We start from the raw sequence: 21,271 nt of genomic DNA on the forward strand, positions 1-21,271 counted from the left end.
CTCTCCTGCGGAACTTTCAAAACTAGCTCTCCTGGAAGAAAGGAGACATGCCTTTGCCACAGCCTGGGGGATGTTTCCAGAATGAAATTTTCACTGTGCAGTGGAGTGTGCGCTGATATGAAACTTCCTGACAGATTGAAACTGTATGCCGGACTGAGACTCAAACTTGGGACCTTTGCCTTTTTTGGGCAAGTGCTCTACCAACTGAGCTATCCAAGCATGACTCATGACCTGTCCTCACAGCTTTACTTCTGCCAGTACCTCATCTCCTACGTTCCAAACTTTACAGGAGCACTCCTGAGAAATTTGCAGAACTAGCACTCCATTCTCCCAGGAGTGCTAGTTTTGCAAGTTTCACAGGAGAGCTTCTGTGAAGTTTGAAAGGTAAGAAATGAGATACTGGTGAAAGTAAAGCTGTGAGGGCAGGTCATTAGTCATGCTTGGGCAGCTCAGTTGCTAGAGCACTTGCCCGCAAAAGGCAAAAATCCTAAGTTTGAGTCTCAGTCCGGCACACAATTTTACTCTGTCAGGAAGTTTCATTTCAGTATGGTATTTTAATCCATATAGAGGGCATTCTATAATGCTATAGGAGGTATTTGCAATTCACAAATTATTTTACATCTTTTTTTTTACTTTAATTTGTTTGCAAAGGTTTGTTTTATATGTAATACTTACAAACATTTTTAGCTATGAATTATTTCAGTACCGCAGTTTAAATCCATTTCATATGGATAAGGGCATTCTTTCTTTACTGCTGCAGTTTGCACCAGTTAAATTTCTTTTAAAATTTTAATATAAAATGGCTTCATGTGGATGTGTTTTTCATATATGACAGTGAACTGACAGTTCCCTTACAAGAAGTTACTCTTTAACTACAACATATGGTATGATACACAACTTTTGTATTGTACTTGTTTTGTTTTCTTAGTTAAGCTTTGTAAACATGGATTAGAAACCAACTGTAATCTATTTCATTGTTTAACAGATGTGAAGATGGATGACATTGCACTGAAACTGTTAATTTGGAAATAAAAAGCAGTGATCTGCAAACTGATAAAATTAAACAATTTATATAAATAAGGATCATGAATACTCTCTAGAATCAGTCATCTGCAATTTTTGTTCAGCCAAGTTGCTATTAAAATTTGAGCTCATTAGTGTCACTTTTGGATATGCAACAGCTTCATAGTTTTTTCAAACACCATTTCTGAATGTGTTCTGTCTGCAGCCATATGCTGTATGATGGTTCTGTTATGGTAGCAGACAGCTGCACTTTCTACAAAATCAGTAGTAATTCTATTACTAGGTGCACAACATTTGCTGTGGAATTACAAAACTATAACCACTAGCAAAATTGCTACAAGCATTTGCACCCAAATTTACTGTCTGCATAAGAAAGTAAAATGGTCATCAATCTCATGATTTGTCTGAGCACTAAAATGCCGTATTAGGCACAGTCCTGTTGGAGATGACATGTCATTGTCTTTCTCCAACCTGTGAACTGATTTACCCAACCAGTTATAGTGGGACCTACAGTTTAATGTGGGCTCCAAACCACAGTGCAACTCAGCATTTTCCATACCAATAAACATAGCCAAAGGTGAAAGAACTGATAAGTACAGATATAAATTCTAGGAGTGACCAGAGACTGAATGTGAAACCTTTAGTCCCATATTCTACCACTTTACCATTGACCTGCTGGGACAAACACTGTCTGCTTGTAGTGCCAAAATGACAACACACAAGTTGGAAACTGGTGACGTCATAAAGTGTTATCTCAGGGCAGAATGGTATGTTAAGCTGTCTTTTATTTGCACATAACTAATACGCTTTTGTCATGATGCTTTACCTGGCGATACCATGTTCAAATCCCATTCTCGACAATTGAAATGTCCAAAACTGAGTTTTCACTGTCAAGCGGGAAAATTGGGTTGACTAGTTTCTGATACCAGACTGGGAGCCAAAGTGCCAGGTACACTCCAAAACCTGTCTGTAGGGTATTGTGACAATGATGTTAGTTTGTGGGGCACTCAACATCATCATGGTCATCAGCATCCACACAACTTCCCAATCTTTCCATTTCCAATCTCACCACTTTCCAAAATGATGATGAGATGATGATGACAATACAAACACCCAGTCCCTAGATGGGAAAATCCCCAACCTGGCCAGGAATTGAACTTGGGACCCCGTGATCCAGAGGCAACAATACTAGCCACTAGACCATGAGCCGTGGATGTAGGGTATTGTGAAGTAACTGTATATAACACTGTTTATGATGATTTGTCCATAAAATATGGACATTAAATGCTTGCTTGCCACATTGATTCCATTTGAGATAGTTGGTTCTTGAGCTAGTACAGGGTTTCACCTTCTCTTGTTGTTATCATCATCACGAATATCAGACTTCCCAGGGGACCACACATAAGGCCTCCCCAGTTAGTCTGACAAACAGGTTACAGGTGCTGTCTGTGGCCAACACTGTTGCTCAGCCAGATGCAGTCACCTGTCCTACTTCAGAGGAACCTTTAAGCCTGCAAGATCCGAGCAATCACAGAAGGTGGTTATTGGTAGTTGGAAGCTCCAATGTTAGGCGGTTTATGAGGCCCCTTAAGGACACGGCTGCCAAGACAGGGAAGAAAGCCGATGTGCACCCATATGCATCCTGCATGGAGTCATTCCAGATGTGAAATGGGTCCTTCCAGATGCCATGAAGAGCACAGGGTGCAGCCAACTGCAGGTGGTGGCTCACGTCAGTACCAATGATGTGTGTCGCTTTGGATTGGGAGAGATTCTCTCTGATTTCTAGTGGCTAACAGAAGTGGTACAGGCTGCTAGTCTTGCTTGCGAGATGAAAGCAGAGCTCACCATTTGCAGCATAGTCAACAGGACTGATTGTACACCTCTGGTACAGAGCCAAGTGGAGGTCTGAATCATAGGCTCAGACTGTTCTGTGACCATGTAGGATGCAGATTTCTCAACTTACACCATAGGGTGGATGGGTTCTGGGTTCGCTGTGTGATGTGGACTGGGCAGTTCTTTAGATTAGAGTGTCTCAGGAAAACACAAAAAGGGATTCAGTCTCAAAGTGAGCAGCCCAAACACAGGAAGAATGTACGAGGCGTGACTGGAAAGTTTTAAGAACAGGCTTGTAATTGTACAGTGGTGGTACTTACATGCTACTGTGATGCATCTCCTTCAAAATAGTCCACTTCTGACTGAATACACCAACTCCAATGGTGTTTCCACTTTTGGAGATATTCCTGGAAATTTTTTTCCTGAAGTGTGTTAAGGACACTCTCCATATTTGCCTGGATGTCTTCAATCAAGTCAAATTGCTTCTCTTTCAGTGAAAATTTCAGTTTAGGAAACAGAAGTCCGCAGCGGCTAAATCAGGGGAATATGGTGGTTGTGGAAGCACAGGAATTTTGAATTTGGTCACAGATTCAATGATGGAGAAATCACGATGAGCCAGAGCATTGTCATTGTGTAGCACCCAACTCCTGTTTTTCCACAATGCAGGCCTTTTCTTCCACACCTTTTCATGCAAACACTCAAGGACACATTTGTAGTATTCCTGGTTAATTGTCTGTCCTCCAAGGGTAAATTCATGATACACAATACTGGTAGAATGGAAAAAAATCACCAACATTGTCTTCTCCTTCGACCGGCTTTGCCATGCTTTTTTCAGTCATGGTGAACCTGGAGTCTTCCACTGCGAAGACTGCACTTTGGTTTCAGGATCATACCCATATACCCATGATTTGTCACCTGTAATTACCCAATTTAACAAATCTGGATCATTTTTAGTCTGATTAATCAGTTCTTGGTTCATTTCAAGTCAGTATTGTCTCTGGTCACTTGACAATACTTTTGGAATTAATTTTGTGGACACTCAATGCATGTTCAGATTCTCATTTAAAATTGACTGAACTGCATAGAAACTTAAATTACATTCATCAGCTATCTCCCTAATTGTAAATCTACAATCAGACGCACTAAGTCGTGAACTTTCACAACATTTTCATTCGTTTTTGAGATGGAAGGATGGCCGAACTGTGGTTCATCTTCAAATGATTCGCGGCCATTTTTAAATCTCTTGAACCAGACAAAAACATTTGACTGTCTCATACAGTTATCTCCAAAAGTTGGTTTTAATAGTTCGTAAGTCTCAGAAGGTGATTTTCCGGTTGTGAAAACACACTTGACCTCTTAGCAAAAAATAATCCTGAGCTAATAACAAGCATCAAAACAGATACAGGGATTAGTGAACACAGGGTTGTTGTAGTGAGACTGAATATTGTAACTGTCAAATCCTCCAAAACTAAATGAAAAATATACCTATTCAAAAAAGCAGATAAAAGTTCATGTGATGCCTTTCTGGAAGACAATCTCCACTCCTTCCAAATTAACAAAGTAAGTTTAGACCAGATGTGGCTTGAATCCAAGGAAATAGTATCAACAGCAATTGAGAGATTTACACCAAATAAATTAACAAAAGATGGAACTGATTCTCCTTGTTACACAAAACAGGTCAGAACACTCTTGCAGGGAAAAAAAAAATTTAAATGGATGCAAAATCTCCAGAAGCAGAAGCAGAAGCTCGAAATTTAGTGCGGCCTTCAATACGAGATGCTTATAATAGTTTCTACAATGGAACTTTGTCTCAAAACCTGTGGAAAAAAACCAGGAAGATTCTGGTCATATGTGAAATATACTAGCAGCAAGACACAATAAATACCTTCTCTGCACAGCAGCAATGGATATACAATCGGCAACAGTGCTGCCAAAGCTGAGTTACTAGACACAGCCGTCCAAAATTCCTTCACCAAAGAGACAAAGTAAATATTCCATAATTCAAATCAAGAACAGTTGCAAACATGAGTAACGTAGAAATAGATATCCTCAGAGAAGTGAAGCAGCTTAAATAGCCTAAATCACTTAACAAAAGCAAGTCATAAAATCCAGACAGTATACTAGTCAGGTTCCTTTCAGAGTGTGCTGATACAATAGCTCCATACTTAACAATCATATACAACTATTCGCCCCATACCCTAAGACTGGAAAATTGTACAGGTCACACAAATATTCAAGAATGGTAGTAGTAGTAATCCACCATATCATTAACGTCAGTATGCAGTAGGATTCTGGAACATATATTGTATTCGAACACTAGGCATTACATCGAAGAGAACTGTCTATTGGCACACAGTCAACATGGCTTTAGAAACCTCGTTCTTATGAGACAACTAGTTCATTACTCACATGGACTGCTGAGTGCTACTGACAAGGGATTTCAAATTGATTCCGTATTTCTAGATTTCGGGAAGGCTTTTGACACTGTACCACACAAGTGGCTTGTAGCGAAATTGCGTGCTTATGGAATATCATCTTAGTTATGTGACTGGATTTGTTATTTCCAGTCAGAGAGGTCACAGTTCATAGTAACAGACAGAAAGTAATCGAGTAAAACACAAGTGATTTCTGGCATTCCCCAAGGTAGCGTTATAGGCCCTTTGCTGTTCCTTATCTTTATAAATGATTTGGGAGACAATCTGAGCACCCGTCTTAGGTTGATTGTAGATGATCTTGTCATTTATCAACTAGTAGTAGTAGTGAAAAAATTGGCAACCGACCCTAAATAACAAAAAGTGTGAGGTCACCCACATGAGTACTGAAAGGAATCCATTAAACTTCAATCAGTCAAATTTGAAGTCCGTAAATTCAATTATATACCTAGGATTACATTTATGAACAACTTAAATTGCAAGGAACACACAGAAAATGTCGTGAGGAAGGCTAACTAAAAACTTCATTTTATTGGCACGACACTTAGAAAATGTAACAGATCTACTAAAGAGACTGTCTACACTATGGCTGTGCGATCTCTTTTAGAATACTGCTGTGCAATGTGGGATCCTTACCAAATAGGACCGGCAGAGTGCATTGAGAAAGTTCAAAGAAGGGCAGCAAGTTTTGTGTTATCACGAAATATGGGATAGAGTGTCACTGAAATGATACAGGGTTTGGGGTGGACGTAATTAAAACAAAGGCATTTTTCACTGTGGAAGAACCTTCTCATGAAATTTGAATCACAAACTTTCTCCTCCGAATGCAAAAATATTTTGTTGATACTGACCTACATAGGGAGAAATGATCACCGCAATAAAATAAGGGAAATCAAATCCCTCACAGAAAAATATAAGTGTTCGCTTTTTCCGCACACTGCACGAGATTGTAAAAATAGCGTTATTGTGAAGGTGATTTGATGAACCCTCTGTAATGTAATTTGCAGAGTATCCATGTAGATGTAGATTAGTGGAAACAAGTAATATGTCCAGTACAGTCTTCATTTAAACATATTTCTTTTTAGAATATGTATAAACATGGAGGAACACCAGGCAAAGAATACATCCAGATTGTCTTTTTCCAAATGTAAAGCATGCAGAAGTTTTTGTAATACATTGGGCTTTCATACCCTGACCTTTAATAGTTTTCATGGTCAATGTGAAAAGAAAGATAAGTGGTAGTTGCTGTTATTTTGGTCTTCAGCCCCAAGATTGGTTTGATGCAACTTTCAATGCTAATCTATCCTGTGCAAGCCTCTCCATCTCTGAATAACTACTGCAACTTCCATCTTTCTTACTGTATTTCTGTATTTATCTCTTTGTGTCCCTCCACAAATATCCCCCCCCCCCCCCACACACACACTCTTCCCTCCAGTACTAAATTAGTGATCCCTTGATGTCTCAGAATGTGTCTTATAAACTGATCCCTTCTTCTAGTAAGATTGTGGCACAAATTTCTTTTCTCCCCATTCCGTTCAATACGTCCTCATCGGTTGTGTGATCTACCCATATAATCTTCTGCATTCTCCTGTAACTCCACATTTCAAAAGGTTCTATTCTACTCCTGTTTAAATTGCTTATTGTCCATGTTTCATTTCTTGAAGTCTGAGGGTATTTCACCTGTCTCATACTTCTTGCACACCAGTTAACTAGTATGATATATGAAATCTTTTTAGATTACCATGTTCAATCAGTAGCAAAGATGATGTTTTCAGTAAGCGATTACACCTTCCAAAATGGTAATTCCTCAACTTGGATGGCTAGGAAAGTCGTCTGTGAATCTGCATGATGGTTGTGCCTGTTTTTGGATCCATTATGTTGTGTTGGAAGATCAGTTGACAGGAATGGAAAGAGTTTATAACATAAACATAAATAAAAGTAAACCATGAGTACTATAGTGTGTCATCAAATTAAGTCAGGTGTGCTGAACGATTTATATCAGAAAATGAGTCACTGCAAGTGCTGGATTAGTATTGTATTCAGACTTCAAAATTCTGTTGGTAGCAGAAATCATGAGAATTATAAAATGTAGATATAGAATGGGAAGGTAAGCATTTCTGAAAATGAGAAATATGTTAGGACGTATTTTCTGAAAGTATTTGCTTGGAGTGTTGCATTATAAAAAAGTGAAACATGGTCAATAAACAGCATGGACAAAAAAGACTTGAAACATCTGCAGTGTGATGTAACTTAATCAAATAGAGGAGAAAAGGTATCTATGGCCTAACTTATCTAAAAAGAATAGTAGAAATGGATAGGTTGCTACTCACCATATAGTGGAGATGAAGAGTCGGAGACTGCTAAAGAAGTGACCTTTCAGCCAAAAGGCCTTTTTCTACAGGACACACACACACACACACACACACACACACACACACACACACACACAGACACACACACACACACACATATTCACGCAAGCACAACTCTCAAACACATGACCACTATCACTGGTCACCGAGTGGCCTCCGAGACCAGACTGCGAGCAACTGCTCATGATGATCTGGGTTGTGGGAGAAAGGAGGAGGCTGGGGTGGAAAGGAGAAGGGATAGCAGGGTAGAGGTGGCAGATGGTAAAATGCTACTTGTGGGAGCATACAGGTATGTGGTCCAGGCAGGATAGGGCAGCTAGGTGCAGTTGGAAGGTTAGACGGGGACAGGAGGGTGCGGAAGAGGAGAGAAGTAAAGAGACTTTGTGTGCGTTGGTAGAATGGAAGGGTGTATAGTACTGGAGTGGGTGCTGGGAAGGGGATAGGTGGGTAAAGGACAATGACTAGTGAAGGTTGAGGTCGGGGGTGAGGGGGGGGGGGGGGGGTTGCGGGAATGTAGGATATATTGCAGGGAGAGTTCCCAACTGTGCAGTTCAAGAAAGCTGGTGTTGGTAGGGAGGACCAAGATGATGCAACCTGTGAAGCAGTCTCTGAAGTTAGCAGCATGCTCAATAACTGGGTTGTCCAGCTGTCTCTTGGCCACAGTTTGTTGGTGGTCATTCATGTGGACAGAAAGCTTGTTGGTTGTCTTGCCACATAGAATGCAGCACAGCTGTTGCAGCTTAGCATGTAGATTGCATGACTGATTTCACAGGCAGCCCTGCCTTTGATGGGATAGGTGATGTTTTCGACCGGACTGGAGTAGGTGATGGTGGGAGGATGTGTGAGACAGGTCTTACATCTAGGTCTATTACAGGGATATGAGCCATGAGGCAAGAGGTTAGGAGCAAGGGTGTAGTAGGGACGGATGTGAATATTGTGTACTTCCAGTAGATGGTGGAAAGGATAGTGAGTATAATATACATTTCAGGGAATGATGAGAGGTAGTTGAAATCCTGGTGGAGAATGTGATTCACATTCTGAATTGAGTAAGTGGGAACTCTGCCTGCAATGCCCTACATTCCCATAACCCCCTTGGCCTCAACCTTCACTAGTCACTGTCCTTCACACTCCTATCCCCTTCCCTGCTCCCACTCCAGCACTACACAGCCTTCTATTCTACCATCACACCCACATTCACTTTACTTCTCTCTTTTTCCACACCTTTTGCCCCCTCCGTCCCCATCTGACCTCCGAACTGCAACTAACTACCATATCCTGTTTGGACCACATCCCTGTATGCTCCCAAAAGCAGCACATTACCGCCTGCCACCCCCTCCCTGATATCCCTTCCCCTTCCCGCTCCAGCCTCCTCCTTTCTCCCATCACCCAGATTGCTTCCCCCATCAATCATGCGCAGTTGCTGGGTTGCTCGCAGTCTGGCCTCAGCGGCCAGAAACAGTGGTGTGTGTGTGTGTGTGTGTGTGTGTGTGTGTGTGTGTGTGTGTGTTTTCTGTCTTCTTTAGAAGAAGGCCTCTTGGCCAATTGCTCACTTTTTTTTTTAATTTGGGGTGTGTTCTTATGGACCCAAACTGCCAAGGTCATTGGTCCCTAGGCTTACACACTACTTAATCTAACTTAAACTAACTTACGCTAAGTACGACACACACACCCATGCCCGAGGGAGGACTCGAACCTCCGATGGTAGGGGGAGCCACGTGAACTGTGGCAAGACGTGGCTACCCTACACGGCGCTCATTTGTTTAGCAGCCTTTCTGTTGTACCTATCTGTGACTCAGCATCTCCACTATATGGCGAGTATCAGTCTATCCCCTTCACAACATTGTTGTTATTCCATCCTAGACTTCACACTGTTTAATTTTGTTTAAAAAGAAGGGATGTATTCATAGGATACATCCTATAGCATCATGGAATATTTAATTTGGTGATGGATGGATGTCTAATAATTGTATAGGGATACCAGGGCTCGACCACAGTACAAAGAGTTCATCTGAAGTACCGTGCAGTACTTATGCAGGTATGGAATGACTTTCACAAGATGGGCTACTGTGGACAGGTGGATCAATTCAGTTGTGGCTCCACACCCTAATAGGTGTCTACAGCTCGTGGTCAAGAGGTTAGCACTGCTACCTCTACATTTAAGAGTCTCAGGTTTGATTCCTGGCTGGCTCAGAGATTTCTTTTGCTCATGTACTCAGTGTTTGTGTTGTCCTAATCATCTTCATCACACAGACGTGCAAGTCACTGAAATGACGTCAAACAGAAAGACTTGAACTGAGGGCCCGAACAACCTCAGATGGGGGTCTCCTGGTCAATAATGTCATACGTAATGTCATATGATCATTATATTTTTACGAAAAAGGGTGAATGTTCATCATGTTTCACTTGCACATTTAATTGCAATGTTTCACAGCACCACCATCTAACTTATGAGTGGACAAAGAAAGGCATAAATGTACTGTAATCAGCATTTTGCTAAATTGTTTGGTGAAAGTGAAACATTTGAAATTATGCAAGCAGTTCTCACCCATTGACCCATCTAAGCACATCTCAAATATTGATACAAACCTCTTCTTCTCTTCCAGAAGAATATAGTGAAGGAATTCTCTAACCCAGACCCCATGTTTCAAAATACAAACTTACTGTTATATCTGTCTCCCCATCCAGTCTACATACCGTATTTACTCGAATCTAAGCCGCACTTTTTTTCCGGCTTTTGTAATCCAAGAAACCGCCTGCGGCTTAGAATCGAGTGCAAAGTAAGCGGAAGTTCTGAAAAATGTTGGTAGGCGCTGCCACAATTAACTTCTGCCATTGAATATATGTAGCGCTACACAGGCATGCTTTGCAGGCACAAAGATAAATACTGGCGCCAAAATCTCTGCGTCAGTAAATAAATTTAAAAAAAAAAAGGTGGAAGACGAGCTTTTTTTTCTCCGCCCCGAGTTTCGACCACTGCATTTTCATACATTATCCAATGAAGTAAATACAAATTCCGTATTGTTCATCTTCGAATGTAGCAGCATTTCAATGTACTACAAAAATCCGACTGGCAAGACTGGGATGTTAGTCAATATGGCCAACTCTATGTTCTGAATTTTTTCCTACTTGTGAGAAGAGATGGTTGCTAATAAGAACTTTTATGAATTGTGAATCACATGCAGTATTCTCTTCACCATAAGAATAATACGAATATAAACATTTTGCCATGTATTCTTTCTTGTTTGCTATTATCTCATTTAAATCCTGTCTGCCTAATAAACTACGAAACTAAAGTGAGACAACAGCAAACGCAGAAGAATATACATATCATGTCATGTTTATATTCATATTATTCTTATGCCTAATAGTGATACAGTCAGAAATAAAGCATGGCAATCGACTAGATTTTTAAATCTAAGATGACTCTAATTTCTGTGCAGGATGTAATGTACCAAAGAGGCATCTGCAAAGATTTTCAAACGCAGAAACATTTTCGCTAAACTCTCGTTCAGAACATCTTCTATCAAAGGCACTCTATTATTTGGTTCTTGTTGATCATTATCAAAGAAAGCAGCAGTGTAAGTAACAACAAATAGCAGTCTCTTGCCATTGTTTCGCTAATGAGACAATTCCTCTCTTTCTCTCTCTCTCTCTCTCTCTCTCTCTCTCTCTCTCTCTTTCTTTCTCTTGTAAGTGGCGGAAGCGCGCACAAAAGCGAGCCATGCCCCGAGCGGCGACAGGCCTTAAACACTCATCATCAAATGCGACAAACAATGCATGACACAGTACAGTAATGCATTTTCAGCTTAGAGTGATGTAAACACCTATAACAAAGAGAACGGCACTTATCAGGTCAAAGCAAGATAAGCAATCAATTCAAACCAGATGAAGCACGTGAAAAAGGAAGGGTACCTGTATAAATACGGACGGAGTGCCTGACGCATAGCAATGGCTACCTGGTAAAGCTTAACTTCTAAGCTTACGACTCGAACCAATCTACTGTAGCTGTACTGTCATTCATTCGACCTAAATTGTGTCTCGTATTACAATGGACCAAATTTGCTTCGATTTGGAGGTGCGGCCTAAAACTTTTCTCTCCCTTTGAATTTCGAGTCTCAAATTTCAAGTGTTGTTTAGATTCGAGAAATTTTTTTTTTTCCTTGATGTCGAGTCTCATTTTTCAGGTGCGTCTTAGATTCGAGTGCTGCTTAGTTTTGAGTTAATACAGTAATACCTTCACTGTCAACACTGTTGCACCATTGACTACATACCCAACTGAAAGAGCACTTGTCACAGCTGTGAGGCTATGAATCACGTCTTTCACTTTACTGTATCCTTCCCCGTAAGCACTTCAGCCCTCTGAGAGATGCAGTAGAATCTCTGAGCTATTTAATTTATCATACATGCATGACTCATTGAATACTTTGAGGGCAAAAATGATCAAATTTGGAACATCTGGTGATGTTTACCATGTGACTGCAAAACGCTTTCATTCCAATGAAATTCAAATTTGAATTGTTAAACAACACACATTACAAGGCCAAACTGTGTTTGTTGTTCTGCACACTTTTATGTATTATGAAAGCCTCAGCACAGAGATATGTACTTATACAAATACAGTGTGGGCATTTACAAAGTTGTTTGTATAATCTGAAACTGCACAATATGCCAAAAATAAAATCACTACATTTTATTGCTCAGAAAGATATGTACACCAGCAGAAATAATGTCCAAGAACATTAGCAAAAGCTGTAAAAGTTTGTAAACTTTTCCCATTTACCCTTCTCCTTTTCAATTGCACAAATAAGAAATATTCTGCAAATTAATAAATATAATTTCTTATTGAAGGGCCTCCACAAAAGAGAATAAGATGTTCATGTGCAACTGAAGTGAATCAGCCTTTTATTACAAACAAGCTGTTTAAAGAAAACTAGTGTTCAAATATTTCAGAACAATTTTTGTTGTAATGCATTTCCTTCTATACCATGAACATCTTCATGTACTCCTTTTTATGAAGTTTTAAGTAAAACAGTACACACTTACTTTAATGTACTTGCAAAACACACACACACACACACACACACACACACACACACACACACACACACACAAATGTCCACTGGCATATAACATGACAATTCCTGAACTTTCAGTTGCTACAAAAAAGGTGTGGTAAATAGCACTAAGAGCTTCGACAATAATATTTGAAGCCCATGTTACGATAGTTTCCACTACAATTAACCTTTCTGAATTGTCATAACAACAGGAAATGCACAGCCATTCAAGATTAGCTACTGAACTACAGATAATTATCAAAACATTATTATATAAAAAAAGATTCATTAGAAAAGTAATAAATACAAATGTCACAGTTTCTGCTTTGAAGGCATGTAGGCAAGCATGGCAGAAATAAACAGATTACAATACATGGATAGCAGTCTTTATAATAAATTATACATTTTAAAGTAGAAAACGAGTATTCATGACAAGATGATGAACCCCTCCTGAATTGTATTTTTGCAATCACAGTCAGAAAAAATGTCTGACACAAAGTGGTATTTAACAATGATAAATAATACAAAATAACTCAATGAAAAATTGCAAATAATGACTTAGTTACCCATAGTACAAAAGGATCAATAGGAATATTGTATGTCTATAAGTTTGTGACATTCTTGTAACAAACTGGTTTAAGTTCAAAACATATAAAGACTGAGAAAATGAACTACTGAATTAATGAAAATAAATAAGGGTAGAAATAAAGTTTTTAAGATAGGATAGTAGTAAATTATTTGGTAACCTCCATGAGTTCCTGTTCAGTCATCTCAAATGATTTATGATTTAAAATAATTTAAATGAGAGCCGATTCTTGAGAAGCCATGTTGACATATGCACATAGATAACCCTGTCACATTACTTGTCATTTAAAAACTTGTAAAAATTCTGGTTTATTGCTGTTTGGTATTGGACTCAACACAAATAAATTACATCACTTATCTGTTACATTTTTAACAGAGAAATACTTTCCCTCTGCTAAATAAATACAAATATAATATATCCTCTAATCTAGGATGGTGTCTGAAGTAAGAATTCACGCAGAACAAATTTTCTGTTATTTTACAAAAATATTCTTATTTTTTAAATCATATTTTTCTTGTTGCACTTGAAGCACTTTTTAATCAGATACAAAATTTATCCAAATCATTTTAAATGGAATGTTACAATGAATTTAGATTATGTCTGAAAGATGATAAAATGCTGCTCTGTGTTTCCCTCAGTGAGTCACAGCATAGTCACCAAACTACATGTTTGTAGCCAATAGTTAATGACATGTAATTATAGTTCTGTTACTACCTCTGTCCACTACTACACTAGAACCACGAAAATTGGTGTGTTGTGACACTGTCATTCACATCTCACAGTTCTCTGCAAATGACTGGTGACAAAATTAAGGTGTGTACATTATTGTAAATAAAATTTGTTTTCTTCACACTTCCTGGATTCTGGACAAAAGCAGAGATGAAATGTATCTACAGACTGTTACTGAAATTAACACATTCTACAAAGGAAAAGAGAACACATTACATACCTCAGAAATTTTTCAGAAAGACTGCACACACTACATATGGAATCTGAATATAAATATTTCATGCTTTCTACAATTTGTTTCTGTTGAATGTATTATTTATCAGCTCTATCTCTCACAAGACTTCAGCTGACAAGCAAGTAACTTAAAAGGTATCAAAATGTGCTATGAATAAATATAAGTGGCCCATAATTACTCACACAAAATTCTTTTACATGACTGGATATACATAATTACTAAGAAAAATTAAAAATTCCATAATTAATGAAACTATGTAGATAAATTTTATGACTTTAACTATTTAATACCCTTCAACTAGTACAGAACTCACATTCTCCATATCATTGATTGCAAAGGTTTGCAACCCATCCTAACAAGCTCTTTCCAGATATGGAAACATGAGAAACACCAATATATCAAAGTGGAAATAATTTCACTGCAAAATCCACAAATCTGGAAAGGCAACTGTAATTCATTAATAATGTGAGTTCTAATAATCAACACTACTTCATTCGGTTAGGGTACAAGTTATGTACATTCAACATCATCTTAGAGTTATTGAACAACTGATATACTGATGTAGCACGAGTTTTGTATTCAGTAAATGTACAATATAAATAATGGTCACAATAATCTTACTGAACCCTATTGAATAAGTTGTTTGGAATATAAATTGGTCAGTAATGAGACTCAAACAAGATATGAGGAATGGTCTTGAGATGTTTACAGCAGAAGTTTGTTTTGTTAGCATTAATACTAATCATGTCAAGTGACAAATAATTTCTTAGCTGCTGAGAGGATGGTACTTCGAGTAATAATCTGTTTAAATAATATACGACTGAATGTGTAAGATCAGTTCACAAAAAATATTATTGTCAATAAGCTAAAATGTTTTGACTCTCAGTAATTAAACTTGTTTGCATACTCCATAGAAAGATATAGAAATCTGCCAGTGTTACCATGCACTTTTCTGTCACAAGGATCAAATCCAGATGAAACAAAACACAGAGATAGGAAATGGCTTTCACTTACAGGCAATACATGGTGCTCTGATTTAAAAATTATGGTCAAAATATCAGTTCTGAAAAGATGTCTTCATCTTGTACGTAGCTCTATTACAATTCCAGTGAAAATAGCATAAGATTTTACAGTTGCAATTTTTAAATGATGACCACCTTAACAGTAGGTGTGAATATGAATAATTTTCATCATGTTTTTGCTGAATTTTGCAAACTATGTTTCAAAATTACCATGAGGAGAACTGATTACCACTAATCTACATTTCTGTTTATTCTATGTACTATCACAATCACGTGCTCTTTCAGCTCTATAGAGTTAGCAAGTTGGAAAGAAAGGATAAGCATATACCTAACTAGTGTGTCAGCTTGACTGCCTGCAGTGACAGCTAAAATGTGAGTTGTGACTCGTTTCTGTTCACAATTAAAAAGTTCAAAACCATTTTTTAGTATTATCCCTTGTAATGTCAATATTTTTGCCAAAGTATTTGTGTGCAAAGGAAAAGATTCTCTCTTTTAGAAAACACACTCCATCAACTGAAACTGCTTTGTAAAAATATGGTGGAAATGCACAGAAGCTCATTCATATGAAGTTAATCTTAGCATTAAAATAGTGAAAGTCGATCATTGAAAACTTAAAAAAAAACTCAGTGCAGGATAGGTGAAATATTGGGAAAAATCTTCATTTTTTTGGTTCCAAGGATTCAGGAAACAATGATAGACACACAATATGAAAATTTTCATAATGAGAATCACTGCATAAAGTGAGACAGAAGTACTTTTGAAATACATGTAACTACTGCACTTACAAAGTAATGTAGTTATAGTAGTAAACTGCAAAACAGGAACTGATAACAGAAATGTTAAATTTTAAATAAATTTAAAATGAAAAGAAAGCAAATAGCTACACATAGAGCCATCATCGATTTCATGAAGTGAAGCTATACACAGGAAATGAAAGTGAACAAAGGTGCAACAATGAACAATTAATTATCTTGCATGCCACTAGCCGAGCGCTACTATAACAAGAAAAAATTCTCTGTTGTCTTGACACAGTCTCATCAGTTTCAACTGATGAGGGAAGTCAGCTTAACATGCAGTTCAGCTGTAGGAGTAAAACAAATTACAGTTGGTCTGCTTCAAATGTCAAGAACAAGATAACATTATGTGACACACTACAAAGGAGCATATTTATTAGTCACTAAAACTTTAGCAACTGGAACTATACCAAAAGAAAAAGAAAAACATAACTACTAGTAATCTCAGTTCTTCAGATCAATGGTTCCTTTAGTATGAGAAAAAGGCCGTGCTGGGAATGTAAGGAAAAGATGTGGAAGTACTGTGCTCAGGGAAAATTCCATGGGACAGCAAGAGAGTTCTTTCTCATTGCTTATATTTATCTTCGTCTCCCTCCTGAACAATTTTTAGTAAGACCCAACTCCTCGTTATAGCTCATCTCCCTATGCATAAAATTTCAACGCTGATTTTCTCACATACAAAAAGTTGCTAGCCAGGTACTTAGGAAGACCCCTCAACAATATACCCAAGACTCACCAAAATCCGTAATTAATAGCTCAGATGACCTCCTTGTGAGTATGAATCCTTTAGTTTCAAAGATCTATACAGAGGCAAATGTGGAAAAGTGGTGAAAAATCAAACAGCTCTGGACCTCTGTATTTCATGTACTCTGATAGAAGGAATTCAATAAACCCCTGTATGTTACATTCATTAGCATTTCAAAACATATCTATGTTCAAGAGATGGGATACTTTGCAATGAATCACAAAGACAATTCTGTCATTCTTATTTCGGTGTGTAATTTGTCACTGGACAGGTCTTGTCTTTGTTGTATCTTTTTTCTGGTATCTTACACTGTTTGTCATATTTGAGGCCATTTGCAGCTTTTTTTACTATTAAGTATAAAAAAAATCACAATTCGTACATATTAGGCCACAGCACATTAATTACTGTGCATTGCAAATGTCAAAAAATTCTGTCAAACAGACATCTGAAAGCAATCCTAGGAGACTGGAGTTTGCAATGTTTGCACACAGCTCATTTCAGTTATTTTAGAACAGGTTTGTGGTAGTAATGTACAACATTCGGAACTTCCGCTGTGTTGGACTTGCAGTAACAATGCTTTGTTGGGTACATGTTATATTAACATCTTTGAGGGAACAACTGAAGAATGGGATTTATCTGTGACTCACGAGATGAAAGACTTGAAGAAGAACTTATTTTTAATAAAATTGAAAACAAGTAAGTTCTTGTGGTAACATTTTTAATGTTCTGAATTGTCTTTTCTTATCCATTTTGTGCACTGAGTACAATTTCAGCCAGAGAACAGGTCACCATTTCTTATTAACAGGAAATGACTCTTTTTATAAGTAAGTTAACAGATCACACTACACGTGTTTGCTGTTTTGACTGGAGCATTAATTAGTCTCTAAATTAAGTGAAGATATGATTGAACTACCAAATCTTCCAGAAGCACTTCATTTCTGAGTGGCTTTAATAACTGCTACTGTTTCAGTGAAAATTGATAAAAATGAAAATGTATTTCAGGATTTATAGCTCACACTGGACAATTACTAATGTTATTACATGTATAATTCTGTTGCATACAGTATCTTCAAATGTGTAATCCAGTCAAACCCTGAGTTCTTAAATGCAAGAATTACTGAACAGTGAAACATGTATTGTGAACATAAATTGATTATCGTTAAGAATCTTACTGTGGTATATCCATTCTCAGTAGTCACTTGCCATGAAATTTAGCAGCAGGAATCATTATAAAACTTCAAGAACTAAGTTAATATAAAAGTTAACCAAAATAAAATGCAATTTTTTTATATAGTGAAATAGCGGTCACAGTTTACTCTGAGCAATGTTTTACATCTTCAGCATGTAAAATGAGAAATTACAAACTGTAACTCAGGAACAACCATGTACAACTTAACTTGGACTGTGTTAAGAGAGGAGTTCAGTGAGCAGCATTTTATGTAGTTATTTGGAAAAAAAAAAGATTCACAAGTCTAGAAGTAATAACACCGTAACTGAAATATGGATAATATTCCACACTGAATGTCTTAAAAGTTTGCTAATAGTCTGTCACATAATATGTAGTTTCAAAATAAATAATGATGTGTAACAAAAAATATGTTAAAGTACTTACGAGAAGACATTTTGCACTGTTGTGTGAAAATACTGTTTGTTTCTTATTATATGTACAGTATCTAAATGTCTCATACATAAAATACCAGCATTAACATAAATACTGGCAAATTAATTTCCAACAATCAATACATGTTCTCAGGGAAGGAAAAGGCAAAATTAAAATAAAAAAAGTATCTACACTTGTACACACAAGGAAACATGCTCTCTCACACACTTCACAGTGGTCTCTCGATCCACTACAGGGGATGATAAGTCTCTGCTTCTTGGTATTTCAATGTCTTCTAAACACTCATATCACTGAAATTCACAGAACTTCATCTAAAAATGGATGACAACACACAGATGTGAAGGAATAATGTCCTGCATTTTACGTTATGATGACTGGTTGCATAAAATTATATTAATTTTGCTGGCTATCGTAGTTGTCATCTAACACTCTGACAGTACTATTCCTCTGATTATCTTTCACTTAAATAAAAAAACTTTCATACACATTTATTTACAAGAGGCCTACTCGTCTATCACATATCCGTAATAGGATAAGGGAAGGTTTGGCATTTAAATATAGCAAAACATTAAGAGGTTTTTGTACAAATACCATCAAGTTACTCCTTGCCTGCAATCTTGGTGTAAGTCACTGAGTTACCATGACCTAATTATAGCCAAACAATGCACATTCTGGCAAGATGAGACGACTGAATAAAAAACACTATCCGAAGATTTCTCCTCAATTTCCATTGGTGTTTCTTGTTGCTATGAAGGGATTTTTGTTGTTTGCATCCCTTTCTGTTCCATATATTTTCCCTGCTTTCTTTGCCATGCTGCCAAGCAACTCCAGAGAACATTTATGCGCTGACCTCAGTGACAAGGCCCACTCCTTTAATCCAATTTCATCCTGATGAAAAATAACAAAAATTAACAGGTACAATGAATTTTTCCTCCTGCATAGGTTGTGTCTCTAAACACGTGACAAAAATATCCAGAAATAAACCATGTATAAGTTTTTATATTGAGCTACAGATAAAATCAGCAGAGGAAAGGAACTATAAAAAGTATGCTAATACAACATGACACTTCCTCTCATCCTTACAATGAAGATACATTCACCAAAACATTACAAATTTGAGTGCAGTTGCACAGTGGTAAGAACTAAGAGACACATTTCAGGTAATGACAGTTCATATCCTTCTTTGGTCATCCAGAATTAGGTTTTCCATGGTTTCCTTAAATTGTACACACTGGGACAGTTCCTTTTAAAAGGACAGGCTGATTTCTTTCCCCAGTCCAAGCTTTTGTCCTGGCATTAATAATCTTGTCATGAGTGGGACATTAAATCCTTATCTTCCTATCCATGCAACATTTAGAAAATACTGTGGAGAAGCAGCCACATATGTAGGAACCTATATCAGTCCAACATTCTGAATTGTTCAGAAGCAAGCAAGAAAATCTGATAAAATGAACCACTTTCTTAACCTAAAGAACAATATTCTGCAAGCTTCACTGAGTTAAAGGACTACAAAATAATGCATTCAATGAATTACAATAATGTCCCAGGTCATGTGATAATAATATGCAATTGTAAATATTACACAGGAAACAAATTAATCTTATTCTTCTCACTTTTCCACTAGTATTCTTAATTCTTTCCATAGTTCATTTCAGCCTCAGATTTAATGGAAGTCTTGTTCTTTTCAATAACATTCACAATTTCTCTACTATCTTGTCAACAACTGGAACCTGTCTCATTCAATTAATTGTTTTTGCTGTGCTGCGTCACATCTAGCTTCTGAAGTTTCTCATGGTCCCTATTCGAACACTCCTTGTATCTTCTCTCAAAGCAAATTATTTTATTGAAATCAATTATGAGCGCAAAGAATGTGTTGTGTCAAACGAGAAAGTGCTGGTATGTTGATAGACACAATAAAATAAAAAACACACAAACACACACACAAATATTCAAGCTTTCACAACCCATGGTTGCTTCATCAAGAAAGAGGGAAGGAGAGGGAAAGACGAAAGGATGTGGGTTTTAAGGGAGAGGGTAAGGAGTCATTCCAATCCTGGGAGCAGACACACACACACACACACACACACACACACACACACACACACACATCCATCCATCCGCACATATAAAGACACAGGCAGACATATGTAAATGCAAAGAGGTTGGCCTTGACTGACATCTCTGCCCAACCTCTTTGCATTTACATATGTCTGCCTGTGTCTGTATATGTGTGGATGGATGGGTGTGTGCGTGTGCGTGCGAGTGTATACCTGTCCTTCCTGCAGGAGTAAACTGTGAGTGCTTGGACAGCTCACACAGCCTACAGAAAGCAAAGGCCCCATGTTTGAGTCACAGTCTGGCACACAGTTTTAATCTACCAGCAAGTTTCAATAAAATAGTGTTTGAAAAACTGGTCACTTTAACCCTTTTGTCAATTTTGACTATGACAATTTGGACAAAAATTCACAGCATAATTTACAGGACATTATAGGGCCTTTTTTGTTTTTGCTCCACTCAAACATTTGACCAAAATGGAGCACATCAAGCAAGATTGTGATATGGTATCCAGTGACGACTACTACTACTACTACTACTACTACTTCTACTTCTTCTTCTTCTTCTTCTTCTTCTCCCTTAGATTAAAAAGCACTGTGTGACAGGCATTTCCATACTGCTGGCACAGTGAGTTTCAAAGTGAAACATTTCCTGAACAGCCAAGGTGTAGGCCTCTACAACAAAGGTCTCAGTCAAGTAAGCAGTTGTTGAGAAAAATGTGTTGCACTGAAGACTGAATGTGTACAGAAGGGCTAATACAATCACCAAGT

The 21,271-nt window shown here is 37.7% G+C and overlaps 1 protein-coding gene across 1 annotated transcript in view; it reads right to left on the reverse strand.

Annotated features, from left to right (window-relative positions):
- Positions 1–17,526: 17,526 nt before the first annotated feature.
- Positions 17,527–21,271, reverse strand: part of LOC126199214 (G protein-coupled receptor kinase 1) — a 1,128,404-nt gene continuing 1,124,659 nt past the window's right edge. The window contains exon 16 of the mRNA XM_049935996.1: positions 17,527–19,334. Within this exon, the coding sequence (XP_049791953.1) occupies positions 19,167–19,334 (168 nt within the window). The 3' untranslated portion in view covers positions 17,527–19,166. The remainder of the gene's footprint in view (positions 19,335–21,271) is intronic.

The sequence above is a fragment of the Schistocerca nitens genome, chromosome 1 (genome assembly GCF_023898315.1).
Source record: "Schistocerca nitens isolate TAMUIC-IGC-003100 chromosome 1, iqSchNite1.1, whole genome shotgun sequence".
Lineage (NCBI taxonomy): Eukaryota > Metazoa > Arthropoda > Insecta > Orthoptera > Acrididae > Schistocerca > Schistocerca nitens.